Source organism: Xyrauchen texanus, chromosome 3, assembly GCF_025860055.1.
Source record: "Xyrauchen texanus isolate HMW12.3.18 chromosome 3, RBS_HiC_50CHRs, whole genome shotgun sequence".
In the NCBI taxonomy this organism is placed as follows: Eukaryota; Metazoa; Chordata; class Actinopteri; order Cypriniformes; family Catostomidae; genus Xyrauchen; species Xyrauchen texanus.
This window is the reverse complement of record NC_068278.1, coordinates 48,464,996-48,481,813: the sequence shown is the minus strand read 5'-3', so window position 1 is coordinate 48,481,813 and position 16,818 is coordinate 48,464,996. Positions and strand designations below refer to the sequence as shown.

At 36.2% G+C, this 16,818-nt stretch overlaps 2 protein-coding genes across 4 annotated transcripts in view; both read left to right on the top strand.

The window, feature by feature from the left end:
- LOC127625220 (AP-4 complex accessory subunit RUSC2-like) overlaps nucleotides 1-4,859 on the top strand; it is a 28,768-nt gene extending 23,909 nt beyond the window's left edge. For both annotated transcript variants that reach the window (XM_052100372.1, XM_052100382.1), the window contains 2 exons: nucleotides 294-461; nucleotides 1,961-4,859. In XM_052100372.1, coding sequence (XP_051956332.1) covers nucleotides 294-461; nucleotides 1,961-2,150 — 358 coding nt within the window. In that variant the 3' untranslated portion in view covers nucleotides 2,151-4,859. The remainder of the gene's footprint in view (nucleotides 1-293; nucleotides 462-1,960) is intronic.
- A 2,952-nt stretch (nucleotides 4,860-7,811) lies between these two features.
- Nucleotides 7,812-16,818, top strand: part of LOC127622422 (acetyl-CoA carboxylase 2-like) — a 39,675-nt gene continuing 30,668 nt past the window's right edge. Inside the window, exons 1-4 of one of the 2 annotated variants that reach the window (XM_052096531.1) lie at nucleotides 7,812-7,931; nucleotides 9,096-9,187; nucleotides 9,297-9,704; nucleotides 16,563-16,695. In XM_052096531.1, the coding sequence (XP_051952491.1) occupies nucleotides 9,358-9,704; nucleotides 16,563-16,695 (480 nt within the window). In that variant the 5' untranslated portion in view covers nucleotides 7,812-7,931; nucleotides 9,096-9,187; nucleotides 9,297-9,357. Of the gene's footprint in view, nucleotides 7,932-9,095; nucleotides 9,188-9,296; nucleotides 9,705-14,465; nucleotides 14,578-16,562; nucleotides 16,696-16,818 lie in introns of those variants that run through there. The other variant, XM_052096539.1, reaches the window with a different exon arrangement.

Sequence of the window (16,818 nt, the reverse complement as noted above, 5' to 3'; positions counted from 1 at the left end):
CTAAACTATTGCAAGGGAATGAAATAAATTGTCTCTAAAGGGATTCATCGATAGCAAACATTTGGTTGGTTAAAGTTTAAGATGCAGGAAGGGAAATTCAATAAAAAAGTATTTCATAAAATAATATTGGTTGTGTGGTCATAATTCAGGTAGGTCGATAATTGTTTTTTTTAAATAGAAATTCTTGCCTTCAGTTGCCTATTTTCAACATGAACTGGTTTTACAGATCACCAGCTTGTTTGATCTGAGTGGATTTTGTTGAAGTATGTTGCAGCAGTACTTCTTTCTTCCAGGTTGCCATCTGGTTGGTTGAGTCTTGACCGTTCCGTGTTGGATCTGGTGGCTCAATCTGTTGGTGTGGGGAAAAGAACGGAGCAACAATTTCAAAGCCACGAATCTCAACTTGGTCCAACTCAACAAGCACAAACACAGATCCCCCCTATACAAAGACAAGTCCAATGGTAAGGAAGTTACACAATCCATCTAAATTAGATAAGTACAAGAAAATTTACAGTCTACCTAGTGTTTCCAGATCTTAAAAGAAGTGACATGGTCTGGGAAAAACAATCCCAAAATAAGTGACTTGCCTTACAAAAACAAGTGAAAATAAGCTAGCCAAATTGGTCTGGGTGGGGTGGGGGGATCTTAATCATTTATCAGTATAGAACAGCATTAGGTAACCCATATGGACTAAACTTCATGTTATGCGTGCAGATTATATTTAGTTAAAAGTTGTTGTTTTTTTTCCCACAGAGCGCATGCACATGGTCTTCTTAAATGAATGTAGTCCTGAATCTTTATACTGATTTAATAACAGATATTGGGATAAAACAAAAGGGATAATACATACTCATTGCTCTTTTCAGGGTTCCCACTGTCATAAAAAACCTGAAAGTATCAGGGGATATTAAAATATTACAAGTCTATAATAAATATACAGTATATATAGTGTTTCTCTACTCTAAATATTTATTGAGCTTGAAATTGCTTAAGTGTAGAGTTAAATCGTTAATGTTGTCTCATTTGTTGGTGAATAATCTTTTGAGTCATTTTTATTGAATGAGAAAAAACATGGAAATTCATAGGTCAAATAGGGTGGGAACCCTGACTTTAACCAACTAAACCCAAATGCAATCACAAACAAATGTTTGAATAAAAATAAACTGCACAAATTATTTTAATTACAGGTCTGCTTCTTCACCAAACTTTGGTAAAATCAAATTTACATTTACATTTATGCATTTGGCAGATGCTTTTATCCAAAGCGATTACAGGGACAATCCCCCCGGAGCAACCTGGAGTTAAGTGCCTTGCTCAAGGACACTGTGTGGCTGTGGGGATCGAACCAGCGACCGTCTGATTACCAGTTTACCAGTTATGTGGTTTAGACCACTACACCACCACCACTCAAATCTGTATTAGGAAAATTAACTGGGGTAACTGGGGTTACCAGTCACTCACGGTCCAGTTTCAGATGAAAAGTGTATTTACATGCGTATTCGCAAGACCGCGAGTGCGAAGTTCCACCATTGCGCGGGTCAGATGACTCTTTCCACTACCCGTGTGTTTGACTCCACTGATGTAAGGCATGGCTCAAATAGTAGATGGGGCTAGATGGCTGCTGCTTTCATTGGTGGATTGCTCTGGGAGCCCAAAAGCCCGTGCTGCGACTTCCTATATTTATAAGCGACTTAAAAGCAAGCCCAAAGGCGCTTATAGTAAGCGGACATGGCAACACTGAGTCAAGCGATCATGATATTATGATTATGACTGGCTTGACTGTATTTTTCTGAGTGAGTTTTTAAATATTGATTTGAGTGATCAAAATTTGAGTGAAAAAAGAGAAATGACCTCATAAACGAAACAGGAAATTGTACTGGCAAGATAAAACCACTACACCTTATTTAATTAATTTATTCTTATTGATTCTTTATGTCCTCCTGTTCTCCCTTTCTTCCAGTGAAGTGAGGGCATTGTGCCATCATATTGCCACAGAACCGGATCAGCTCAGTTTCCGCAAAGGGGACGTGCTACAAGTGCTCAGCAGGGCAGACTCTGATTGGCTGCGGTGTGCTCTGGGGAACAGCCAGGGCCTTGTTCCCATCATATACGTCACCCTGATTGAGGACAGTCAGGAGCCCCAGCGTTGAAGATCTAAAGCACGTGCTCCGATAAAGAGGAGCATGAGATGGGGTTGGGGACAGAGGGTCACTATGAAACTGGCTGCACAAAAGATGAGTCTGACAGATTTCACTATTGTGCTTGCATGTGTATGTAAACACCAATACACACACAAACATCACATTTTACTGCTGTGAAATCACCCTCTTTGTTTCAGTGAACAGCAATGAGCCAACCAGTGATTAGAAAGTGTAGATCTAGTTACTGAGTCGTGATATTGTTTGCATTGAGCCATCGGGTTTTGCAGCTTAGCTTTAAATCATATGTCTATAGCCTTTAAAAAAACGAAAAACCAAATGGAGTTATAAGATGACACTACTGGCACATATGCCTTGTCTTGTAGGACTTTATGTAATCTAGATGTTAACCGATTTCTGCGTTGTGACCACAAATGTGTTTGCATATGCATTTCAAAGTTGTACATCTTGGACGGTTTGTTTAAATAACTGTATCAAATTAAGCAGAACAGTACATTGCAAAAGGGAAATCTTGGTGGCAGTCAACTAACAGCTCTCTTGATATACTTAAGGGAATTAAATAGCTTTTACGGGTTGATTTTTTTAAAATATTTTCTCAGCCTTAGGAAAAGGGCAGTTAGCCTGTCCAGAGGCATCATATCCATGACACAGTCTTTTCTGATGTGAGCTGGACAGAAAAGGTACGTAAATCAACAATAAGGGACAATTTACAGCAGACTGTCTGCATGTGATTGAGTATTTTGCGTTCACACAATGGTTTGTGTTTCTGATACTGAATTGAAAAGGTAAATTAAGCTCAGTCTTTTACCTTAAATTGACTATATCTCTTCCTATTATACTTTTTGTACAATCCGAAAGAGATGACAAAAGGGAAGATGTGTCTACTGTTTGTCTACGTTTTGTTTTGATTTAAGCAGCCTTGGAGTCCTTTGTGGCCTATATTGATTAAGATGGATCGGCTTGTAAATGAATGGATGGATGTATAGGTAGAATGGGACGGGTGCATAGAGTTTTTTGTAAGCAGTTGATTAGATGGAAAAAACAAGAGGTGTTGATGTTACTCATAAACACCTTTATACTAAAATCAAACACATTTGAATAAAATTTCTAATTTCCATTTAAAGTCTGCTTTCAAAGTCTGTCAATTTAAAGTTTAGATCATTTGAATATTATCTACAAACAACTAAAAGCCAGTTGAAAGACATTCCTCTGCTTTTGCATTAGAGGACAAAGAGAGAACTTTGGGCAGGGATGCCATAATAGTAAAAATTATATATTATATTGCAGTGGCACCCTGTTTGTGTATTTATGATGTTATGGCCATACATTTAAATCAAGGTGAGGCCTTAGGACAGGAATGTTCATTATGTATTTTATTTAAGCATTAAATGGTTATTTTGGACCTATGTATGGTCCGCAAATTTATTTAAAATTATCTTTGGCCCTCAGTATGGCACTTGGTATGCTTTTGCTTAACAAAGTAATATATAAAAATCACATTTTGATTTGATTTTATCAAATTGCATTATTAAGACATCTCTAGATGATAATGTCATGGTATGTTTATGTTAAAACAGTTTTTATGATTTTTATTATTTTCTATTTATAAAATGCATAAGACATTATTTTGTGTATTAATTAATGTAAATATTTTACATTCTCATGCTCTTGAAAGGAAAATTACTTTAACTACTTGTTATTAACAGCTTATAACACATTGTTATTGTTAATAGTTAATAAAAACTATTCAAATACTATGTACATTGTGTTGTTATGGGATGTTATGATTAGAACAAAACGCTCTCACACAAAATAAATTGCGCAATCTAGATTATAGTGCTGCTGCTTTAGGTCAGTGGTTCTAAACCTTTTTGACTCCAAGGCCTACCACTGTCCAAGACAATATCTGAAGGCCCCCTCGCCCGAAACTAGACGTGTCTGATTAAAATAATTAATCATGGATAATTTTTGATTCTGTAAGTTTCAGAAAGAGTCTGTTTATAATTTGTAGGCATTAAGTATTTTTTAGCATTTTAATTTAGTTGAATTATTTTAATATTTCTTATTTTAAGTCAACTTGAGGCCCCCTTGGAAGTGTGCTGAGGCCCCCTAGTGGGCACTGGCCCCCTGGTTGAGAACCACTGCTTTAGGTCATTTTTGTAACTCAAAGTTTTGTGTGTTGGTCTTCCAAATATACTTTACTTTTCACTGGAACCTACCCTGCTAACGTCAGAGAGAAAGAGAGAGTGAAAGAGCTGTCCAGTGCCTTTTTTTGAGTCAATGTGTCTGCTAAAGGGAATCACGAGTGCTTATAATAACAGTCTTTTCAAAAGTGTTTGGTGCCATTCAAGTTTATTTCTGATGTGTATGAAGAATGGTCTGTACAAAGGCAGAATTAGTTCAAAGAAACCGGCATCCATTTTAACCATAGTTCGCTATCATCTTTCTATGCAGATTGTTAGAGAATGAACAGTAAAAGCGAAAGTCTTGATCGGATGGTTTATGCATGTATGTGCAAAGATCTCTCTCTCACTCTCCCTCTATCTACGGGCTTTGTACATCCTGATTTTCCTTGCCTGTGTATATATATATATGATATCTGTAGCCCATCTGGCTCTCCTACCCCCTCTGTATGACCATGTTGTGCTCTTATGACATTACCACCATGTATGGATATCAATAACAAAGTGCTCATGTGGATACTGATCCAATGCCTCTTGTCTTTTTTCTCATCTGTGTTTCTTAATGAGAAACCTTTTACTGATTATAGTGTTTACTGATTCTATTATTGGATAGCTTGTGATTTTCAAGATCCAGGTGCTTCTTGAACCAAAATTAAGTTACATTTCATAAATATGAATGCATTGAGAATTAATAAATGCACACATTTTAAACTCTGAATTAAGGCCACTCTTAACCCTGCATTGCCAACTTTGTTGAAACAGTCATTCTGGTGACTTACTACCACGGTAAAGAATGACCAGTGTACAACATGGATAGAGATAACTCATGATTACTTCAGTATATGTAAACAACATAATTGCAAGTGTGAAAAGAACAGTAGTGTTTTAGGCTTGTTGTTTGAAAATGCTTAGCAACACTGACTTAAAAATTTTTGTCTGCATATCTGTTAAAGTAATATTTCAGGTTTAATACTAGTTAGACTCAATCAACAAAATTTGTGGCATAATATTGATTACCACAAAAATGTATTTTTAATTGCCCCTCCTTTTCTTTAAAAAATGAATGGGTTCCAGTGAGGCACTTACAATGGAACTGAATGGAGCCAATCAGTAACATTAAAATACTCACTATTTAAAAATTATATCCACAAGACATAAAGAATATGCGTTAACATGATTTTAGTGTGATAAAATCACTTACTAACCATGCCTGTGTAAAGTTAAAGCCAATTTTACACCTTCATTGCCATGATAAAATGTGAACGAACCCTAAAACAATTGAGTTTTATCAATGGAATTAATGTAAGTGCTTTTACAAAATTATTAGATTCACTTGTCTGCCTTTAAACCCTCAAAATATTGTCCCCATTCACTTCCTTTTCTTTTCTTTTTAAAGAAAAGGAGTGAGGAGTCTAAATAATTTTTGTCGTTATCATGCCACAATTGCTGTTTGTTGATAATAACTTGAATTGAGACTGGAATATTCCTTTAAACTCAATCCACAGAATTTGAAAATGAGGAACTTGCTGTAAAATTGAAGTGTTTGGAGGGTTTATAGGCAGAAATTTGAAGCTTGTAATTTTATAAAACCACTTACATGTATTCTTCTGTTAAAAGTCATGTATTAGCTATTTGAGCTGTACAGTTGTTTATTTTGTCATTTTTTAATATTACGGTAATCTAAAAGATGAAATGCAACAACATGTATTGCTGAGGCTCTAGATGACATCAGCCCGTAAAGAACATATTTCGTCATGTTTCGAAGACACTGCGACCCGGCAACGTGGATGATCCAGAGCAAAACACACCTGCAAACACCCACAAATAAGGTAATGAAAATAAAACAAACAAACACGTAGATGCTGTAGTAAAACAAGCAATGCAATTATTTTATGAACGTGTTCTTATGGTGTATAACAGAAACAAAACATTTAGCATGAAAGCGTGCTGCAAAAGCATACTGAAAAATAACGGTATTACAGCTTGTGAAGAGTCTTGGAGTTTACGCTGATTTGTTACTCTTTTAAAAACTTAAACTTCTTATCTGTCACAGGCGCCGCACAGTCATGAGTTATGCGTCGCATGAAGTTACGAATCGCACTATTGTAATTGTTAAGGTTATGAATATGAAATACGAAATAGGTTACGTGATGTTTACCCGCTAGGCCAAATTTCCTTGAAGGCAAAACAGTCCACTCGGCGGCCATTTTTGGAACGCTCGGGCGGCTATTTTCTATGTAAGAAAGCGGCATAATCTAGCCTACTCGAGTGGGGAAAATCCGTAATATCTAAAACTGTTGGGCAAGATTACAATCAAATAACATATTTAAAATTAGCAGTAAAATCTGACAACAACTGCATTATAAATTTTGCTTGTTTAGCACAGATCAAGCTAAAAAAAAATTATGCTATTTTCAGACTGGTCCAGTTTATGCGCATGCGTGACCGCAAATTGATAAACAGAAAATATATGTATCTAAAAAATGATTAGATTAGAGTTTTACCTTAAGGGCGGGACTTCCGTTGGCCGTTCCAATTTCTCCCATTTGTTTTAATACCAGTGGTCCGTCTCTGCTAAACTATCTCTGACTAGGCCCACTTGACGTAATATTAATCATTAATATTCAGGAGATTCAGAAGCTAAGCCTCCACCATAGACATTTTTCACACTGATGACACGTCTCCGCCTTATTTAGCAGCGTAAATCTAGCAAACTTTTTGATATTATATATTTTTTAAATATTGAGTGTAAGTTTATAACTTTATGATATGTGTTATATTACCCTGGAATTTGTTGTAAAAAATTAATTACCACAGCTGCGAGGGGGTTTCGGTTACAGCTGCCGAGAGCGTGACAGTACATTTGGCATCTTCTTCCATCTTTTAATCCACCGCTCGATTGTTTCTTTTTCTCCCGAATAGTCATTAAAATGTAATGGTGGACTTTTTATTTTGCTCTTGGAGCAAATTGGTAATTGAAAATAATATTTGCTGTGTTCTCCCCATTCACCGCTGTCAAGTTTACCCTGCAAACGTTTACTTCCACTAGCTAATGAATATTCATAAGCTAAGTATTCGCTGTATTTTCTTCATCATAAAATGTCAGTCATAATAGGATAGTTATTTTGTGAGGAAACCGTTTTTAGATGTCCACGGATTCTTATCGTTCGTTCAGAAATGTTCTTTTGTATTTGATAATTGTTTTTATTGGATAAAGCAATACCATGTCACGCGTGTTTGCGTATTCAGCTTTACTGACAATGTTTTATTATATTTACTTTTTTGTGCCATACTAAAGACCAGTGTGAAGTTTGTATCCGGTTACACACCGCACCGTTTTTTGACCTTTAATATTGTTGTTGATATATTGATAGGTTGTTTGCAAGAACTGTCATTCCCTCCCCCTCATTTCTTACCCACCATGCCTGAACTTTCCCCTATATCCCAAACATATACACTCACACACAGGGTCCTCTCTTAACCGGCAGAGAGCTGGTTGTCTGTCGGGAAGTTGTAAAGAGGAGAGCATTGAGTTCTATGTGTACACATTCCAATACCAGAGGTCTGGAGACCGGCTGTAATTTTCAAGGTTTGTTCTGAACATTTCTTCATTGTATTTGATAATGTCTTACTTACTTATATTTCTACTAAATGTGTTTATTAGTAGACTTCAGGCTTTGCATGTGATTACTTTTTCTAGTCTAGTATGTTTACATTCCTGATTACATTCCTCGGGAGAGTGTTTGAAACGTAGATGTTAAATGTTTTTCCTTAAAGGAATAGTTACCATCCCAGATAGTGTTATTTCTTCTTCAGAACAGAAACAATGATTTTAAGAATGTCTCAGCTCTATGGTCCACAAATACAAGTGAATCATAGCCAAAATTTCGACCTTAAGGCAGTATAAAAGTAATTCAAATGTCTCCAGTGTCTTAATCAATGTCTTCTGAAGAGATCCAATCGATTTTGTGTGACAACAGACCAAAATATAACTCCTTTTTCACTATAAACCTTGACATCAGCAGTCTCCGTGGCGATCATAATTTCAATCTCGATTACACTTCCTAGTGTTGATGCATGTGCAGACCCCTAGGTGGCACTATAGGAAGTGTAGCTTTAAATCATGATCACCAAGGAGAGTGCTGATGTCAATATTTATAGTGAAAAAAAGTTATGGTTTGGTCTGTTTTCACCCAAAACTAATTGGATTGCTTCAGAGGACATGGATTAAACCACTGGCGCTTTATGGATTACCTTTATGTGCTTTTTGGAGTTTCAAAAATGTGGTCACCATTCACTTGTATTGTATGGGCCTACAGAGTTGAAATAATCTAAAAAATCTTAATTGGTGCTTCTACAGAAGAAATAAAGTCATACACATCTGGGATGGCATGAGGGTGAGTAAATGATGAGAGAATTTTCATTTTTGGGTGAACTATACCTTTAATCCTAAAGAAAATGATGTTGGCTAATGGCTACATGACAGTGATAAACTTGTGTTCCTCTGACACTTCTTAAAACTGACTCTTTGAAACTGGTGGTCTTTTCTATTGAGGTTTTTCAGTGTATTTTTATTTCTATGCGATTTAACCTATGTATGTATGTATGTATGTATGTATGTATGTATGTATGATTTATATAAACTGTTTATTGACGTTTTTGTTGCATCCCTCATATTGCGCACACTGATGTCGCCTAATTTTCTGCACTCTGTTGATATCCTAACTGTGGCTTGGCTTTTCTTTGTTTACAGTCAAATACTTACAAAAATCAAGACAAAAATAAAATCTTATCATAAAAGATCATCTCATCTTATAGGAGGTGGCAAGAGTTTGCAGGCATACGGTAAGGATCCCAGTCCACAAATAGTTGACCTCTGCATTGGTTGTACCTTTCTCATCAGTGCTAAGTTTAAATCTCGTTGCCCATTTGAATGTATCATCATGGTCCACAGGGAGAGAGTGATGTCATAACAAACACCGAACAGCTACTGTTCAGAGTAACGGTCTCTTCCAATGGACCCTGAATCAGCAAGCACCTCAATGGGAAGTGAAGAGATTCCCCCATCAACCACTAGTGATCCCACTGACCAATCAGAAGTCACAGAAGAAGCTGCTCCCAACGCTTTTCCCATGGCTATGGATAAGCCTGTTAGACCCAGGTTTGGCGCAGGTGTTCAGGCTAAAGAGAGGCTGAAGTTTATTCTGGGAGCTTCTGAGGATAACTCCTCTGATGATGAGCCTTTTGTTATGGCCCAGGGAGCCAGACCTCAGAACAAAAGCACAGAGAAGCCTAAGGCACCACCTACCACCTTATCTGAAGCACTGCCACCCCCTGTCCCGGCTCCATCCTCCAGCTTGAGGTGAGCATCCCAAGGAATCTTTTGTTGTTGTTTGCATGTGTGCGTTTGTCAGTTCTAATAATAGTTTTGGCTGCAAAAAATAATTACAATAATAATCAACCGGTTTGAGAATTTTATTGTTTCTGTAAAGTTTGAAGAAAAAGCTTCCTACATTTATTGCTCTTTTTCCAACCACTTTACATTTCTGGATCATTAACAAATATGGTTGACCGAGGTGATACAAATTTGAAATCTTTTAAAAATCTATTTAAAACACACTGTCAAGTTCATAGAAATGTAATATTTTTTGTCTATTATAGGTTTCAAAACATTTATAGCATTTTCTACAATTTGATTTAGATGTAATGTCTTTAAAATTGTCATGTGGTGTAACCATTAAGTAAAGGTACAGTATTAAAATGCATTTATTGCACAGAATTTTACATACATCTTTGCCAAATATATTTAAACATTTAAAGTTTTTCACAATTCCTGACATTTAATCATAGAAAACATTCTGTCTTAGGTCAGTTAGGATCTCTACTTTATTTTAAGAATGTGAAATGTCAGAATAATAGTAGATATAATAATTTTTTTCAGCTTTTATTACTTTCATCACATTCCCAGTGGGTCAGAAGTTTACATACTTTACATACAAGTTAGTATTTGTATCACTGGTATCAGTTCTATTTTGTGAAGTGCACCATTCCCACCTGCAGCAAAACACCCCCACAGTTAGTGTTCTTTGACTTGCAAGCATCACCCTTTTTCCTCCAAACCTTAACGATGGTCATTATGGCCAAACAAGATATTTGTCCCCATGTGCACTTGAAACAGTAGTCTGGCATGTTATGGCAGTTTTTGAGCAGTGGCTTCTTCCTTGCTGAGCAGCCTTTCAGGTTATGTTGCCATAGGACTTATTTTACTGTGGATATAGATACTATATCTATGCTGTTGTTCTGGGATTGATTTGCACTTTTTATACCAAACTACGTTCATCTCTAGGAGGCAGAATTTGCAATTATTCTCATTTCCTGAGCAGTATGACGGTTGCGTGGTCCCATGATTTTTATTCTTATGTACTATTGTTTGTACAGAGGAACGTTGTACCTTCAGGCATTTGGAAATTTCTCCCAAGGATGAACCAGACTTTTGGAGGTCCACAATTGTTTTTCTGAGGTCTTGGCTGCTTTCTATAATTTGTTTTCCCATGATGTCAAGCAAAGAGGCACTGAGTTTGAAGATAGGCCTTAAAATACATCCACTGGTACACATACAATTGACACCAATTAGTCTGTCAGAAATTATGCCATAATTTTCTGGAATTTTACATCCTGCATAAAGGCACAGTTAACCTAGTGTATGTAAACTTTTGACCCAATGGAATTGTGATATATTCAATTAAAAGTGAAACAATCTGTCTGTAAACAATTGTTGGAAAAATTACTTACGTCATGCACAAAGCAGATGTGTTTTTATATTTTATAACAAAAATGTTTCACTGCATATTTGTTTTTAAGAAATAATAATAATATATTACTGTTCTACACTTCTCATGGCAAAATATATTTTTACATGTTTTTTACTTATTTTGTTTTTATGAGTCTTTTATTTTGTTTTACTATCTCTGGATGTTCAGACCACATGACCTTTTTATTTTAAAATGACCTTGAAGTCAGTAAATAAAAACATGTTCATCATAAAAGTGGTGTATTTAAGGCAAGGTAAGGCAAGTTTATTTATATAGCACATTTCATACACAATGGCAATTTAAAGTGCTTTACACAAAAATGATTAATTAAATACAAGACTTGCATAGAAATTGATTAAAAACAAAACCAAATAAGAACAAAAAATTAGAATAAACTGAATTATAAATGTAAAGAATACAGAAATAAAATGATACAGTGCAATCAGTGAGTGCGGTTGGCATAATAGGGGAGGCTTCACATTGTTCTCCGCGGCATCCATGCACAACTCGCCATGCTCCCCACCGAGAGCGAACCACATTATTGCGACCACAAGGAGGTTACCCCAAGTGACTCTACCCTCCCTAGCAACTGGGCCAATTTGGTTGCTAAGGAGACCTGGCTGGAATCACTCAGCTTGCCCTGAATTCAAATTTGTGACTCCAGGTGTGTGAATTGCATTTCTAATGTATATTAAAATAGCGTTATAGATCCGGACAAAAACAATTAATGTTTGCCAATGATCATTCTTTCTGATGAAGAATATCAAATCAAAAGTGAAAATGCAAATAATAAGACCAAAAATGACAGAAATTATTGTGAAGAGTTAAATGAATGGAAACAAAGACGATGTTATAACATGATGAAATCATACGGTGTGAGTTACATCAGTTTAGAACTATTAAATATTATTTTACCATTTGGACCTTATTATTAGCTTTTCTGTCAGGTCGTCTTGTTAATGTGGTCTTAGAGTCTTATTACTTTATTCCTGTAAGATATACTCTTAAAATCAATAGGGGATGCTGCACACCACATAAAAGTGTCCAATTCCAAGTAGGACAGAGTTATTGACATGAAGCCATATGGTCATTCTCACTGTCTGTGATCACCTGACTTGCTCGTGCTTGTCACCTGTTATTGTGTCATGCCGCACATTTCTGTACTATTAATGGAAGCAATGTTCGCAATGTTTACTTTCAAAGGCATTCTCACTGTGTTTTAGCTTAAAAACATACCTGCAGATTGTTTCCTGAGTCCAAGTATATCAGACATATGTATATGCTGGGAAAAAAGTGGGTTAGGGATTTTTTGATGTTGAAACTGGCTACTCCTGTGTAACCTGTGGGACGTTGTTGTCCTCTTTCATGTGTCACCTACTTGACATAGGCCGATTTCATGTAGAAACAAAAGACAGGGTTTGACAGTCCAGGAATGTACATGGGCAGTTTGTTTTCACTCCAGGTGAAACTTTCTCAGGGGTGCATGTCAGCATTAAAATCTACTAACTGCTAGTCAATGAATAATGCATATTGTTCTGTTTTCAAAAATATTTGTGAATTTTAGTATATGTAAGTAATTTCAATTCATGTAATTTTCATAATTATATCTATATATAATAGTGTGTTCTGCACTGCTTTCCAGCAGCAGGGCTCTGTCACTACATAATCTATTGTGGCCCTACTGAATCCAGAGCAAAATAAATTATTTTGTATGCCAAATTTACCTTGAGTTGTGATCTTGCAGTCTAAATTGAATGCGATGAGTTAAAAAAAAGCGTATCGTACAATAATGGCAAGAAAACAAGTTTTTCTATTGAGTTGTCCTCGCAGTCTGGGTGCAAAAACACAGTGCGACCAGCAGGGCCCTTTCTAGGCATAGGCGAACTAGGCGGTCACCTAGGGCACCACCAACTGGGAGGGCACCAATGAGGAGGCCGCTGCCACATCCCCTTCACCTTCCACCCCCGCCCCCGAAGGGGGTGCCATTAGGGATCTCGCCGAGGGCTCCAAAATTGTCAGAATCGGCTGTGGCGACCATTATAGACTGAATCACAATCAAATTACTCTTTTGAACTGGAGTCACAGACTCACGAGTTTCAATCACTCTGACAAAATCTTCACTGAATGACAAAACTAAATCACTGAACTGAAGTTATCATTACTTTTAGAAAAGAAGCAAGAGCTGTTTTGTATACTCAAGATTCATCAAACATAAAGGGATACCGGTAGTTCACTCACCCTCATGCTATACCTGATGTGTATGACTTTCTTTCTTCTGTAGAACATGAACGAAGATTTTTAGAAGAATATCTCACCTCTGTTGGTCCTTATAATTCAAGTGAATGTTGACCAGACCTTAGAAGATCAATATTTAAGTCATTTTTTACTATAATCTCTACTTTCACTTTTACATTATTTAACATTCTGAAAGTTGAGATTTATCATTCACGCCTATCATATCGCATTTGAAGTTATAGATTTAACCACTAAAGTCATATGGATTACTTTTATGCTGCCTTTATGTGACTTTTTGGAGATTTAAAGGAACTACAGAGCTGAGAAATTCTCCTAAAAAAATGTGTTCTTGTTCTGCAGAAGAAAGAAAGCCATACACATCTGGGATAGTATGAGGGTGAGTAAATCAGTGTAATTACTGACAGGTTGTTATATGACATGTGCAACAGTATTAAACATTTTTGTAATGATATTTTAACAGAAATCTATACAGTTTTAAAAATATATACAATTTTAGTGGTGGTGGTGTAGTGGTCTTAAGCACATAACTGGTAATCTGGTAATCAGAAGGACACTGGTTCAAACCCCACAGCCACCATTGTGTCCTTGAGCAAGGCACTTAACTCCAGGTTGCTCCAGGGGGATTTTCCCTGTAATAAGTGCACTGTAAGTTGCTTTGGATAAAAGCATCTGCCAAATGCATAAATGTAAATGTAAATTCTGTAGGAAACAATGTCAAAAACAATTTCATCAGCCATCGTTTATCATGCTTTTTACTATAGTATGTTTGCTTTACTATAGTAAACACTGTATTACACTGTAATACATTCTATGAGCTCAAAGAACACATTGTTGGTTATGAACCTTTTTGAACCTATTGTAAGTTAAAAGACATTCTGAAAACAAGCAGTTAAAATTGTACTTTTCATTTGATTTCCTGGAGTGAAACTCTCTTAACAATGAACATTCTGAACAGGCTTTTGATGTGTTTTTCTAAAACATATAGAGTTGAAGTGAGGTCTTCATAGACATGGGGGAGGGGGCTTGAGGGCGTGTGAGCAAAGGAGGAAAAGGGAGGGAACATAAAGTGTGCTAGATGTTGTTTTTCATCTTCTACTTTATCATCTGATTCTTTGCAATGGACGGAGAAGGAGGGCAAACACTTAACTGGTTTCAGTGCCTAAAGAGGTTGGTACCGGACCAAACATTAACAGTATGTTCTTGATAAGAGTTGTACACTGGAAGTATGTGTAGCATAACCAGGAAGCAAATAAGTTTATCTTAACTGTATAGTACTATCTGAATAGATTTTGGAATGCAGAACTTATAGGTTGCAGGATTTCGCTGAAATGCACAGCACAATGGATACCGTTTGAACTGTGTATGAAGTGTTACGCAATGTAACCTGATAATGTTAGCATGTGTCCCTGTGAGTTTTCTGTCTAGAGAACATATGCGCAAATCAACTCTGAGAGTGGAGTATAATCTGAGAACTGGGAAGATAATGGCAATGTTTAAACTGTGATACTGATGCCACCTTCAATTCTGCAGATAACAGTGAAACAAAGGCAACCTTTGATCATTTGAGGGTTTTAGACACTGGATAATTGAAAACAGACATGAAGTATTTTAAATCTTGGAACATAGCATAATCTTCAAAATGATAAACAAATAAGGATTGTAAAATCTTTTTTTATATTTAATTGTGCCTGATTTATATGTAAAAATGTCCTACACAAAAAAAATCTGCTTACAAGTATGAAGTTTGTAAGAAGATGTTTTTTTTATTGCTCATGTAAAGTGCACTAGCCAAAGACATTTTAAAATCTAAAAGAATGTTAAGCTGCATAAGTAGACATTTCTTATTTAGAGTTTTGCAGAAGTATCTCATGGGGTTGTGAAGGGCACCTTTCGATTTGTGAACGTATGGGGCAGGAGGTTGCACACCTGTAGCCCACATTCTGTGCATGTCAGTGACTTCAAGTGCAAAATTAGCGGCAGTTTTAAAGTTCAGAGTTAAGGGTTAGTCAGTATGGTCTGTAGCCTGTATGATAACATATTAAGCAGTGATTGGCTGCTTTGCTTGTATGAGCATTTCTATCGTAGCACACTATGACAGAGGTGAAAAGTACAGATGCCAGACAGTTGACTTCTATTTGGTTCAGTGGATTCTTACCATGTATGGGTCTTGCTTGTTTTCATGATTAATAATTTTATTTACTTTTATTGGCGTGAAATGTGTTCATGTTTATTTCGAAGACTCGTGCATTTCATGTACATTCCATGTATATACTTGTAGATTTTATATTTGTGGCAGTAATCTTAACCATGTTTCTTTTCTAGATTTATTGTAAATAACACAATTTAAACTGCCTGGCCAAAAAACATTTTTATTTGTAAAGCGCTTTTCACAGCACATATCATTTTAAAGCAGATTTACAGGAAATCATGCAGTAACAAAAACAATTTTTTTTAACTGTAATATCTATAATGTCTTACAGTGATCATTGTGTAGTGTGATTAAATATGATTGTAAAATATGTATAGAAATTATATAATTAACAAATAATTGTATTTAGAACCCCTGTGAGCATAAAGTCACCGTTTAGATTTAAATAAGCAGATACTTTACAGCCTATGATTGGATCATTATTGCAGTGATTAATATGTTTCAACTGGCAAAAAATATTTTAACCCTAAATGATGCAGTGTGTAGTTTCTCATTTCTAAAACAACCTTGTCGAAAGACATATCCTTTGGCTACCAAAGAGTCCTGACCATAACCCAATTGAAAGTCTTCGGGATGTGCTGGAGAAGACTTCACGTAGTGTTTCGACTCTCCTGTCATCAATACAAGATCTCGGACAAAAATGTATGCAACTCTGGATGGAAATAAATGTTGGGATGTGTCGCATGTAAATGTTGCAAAAGGTTGTCGAAAAAATGTCACAACGAATGCACGCCATAACCAAAGCTAAAGGCAGTCCAGTGAAATATTAGAGTATGCAACTTTTTTGGCCAGGCAGTTCAAATTGCCAGGACACACTGTAAATAACAAGATAACGTACTCTGGATCACAATTAAGATAATTTAAAATAGGACAGAGGGTGAAGTAAAAAATACGCTGTTGTGTCTGCTCAAGTGGACATAAAACTATATTTGTTTGTTTGTAGGCCTAGCATGTCCGGACTCCACCTGCTGAAAAAGGGCAAAGAACACAGAAAGATGGATTTGCACAGAGACTTCACTGTAGCCTCTCCGGCTGAGTTTGTCACTCGCTTTGGAGGAAACCGCATTATAGACAAGGTCAGAACCGTGTGAATTTGAACTATAGTCTATTCTACCCACATGTTATGTTAAAGTTTTTTCAGACATAACTGGATAAGCATGTGCTCACAGAAAACTGGAAATTCTCTATTGCAACAACTT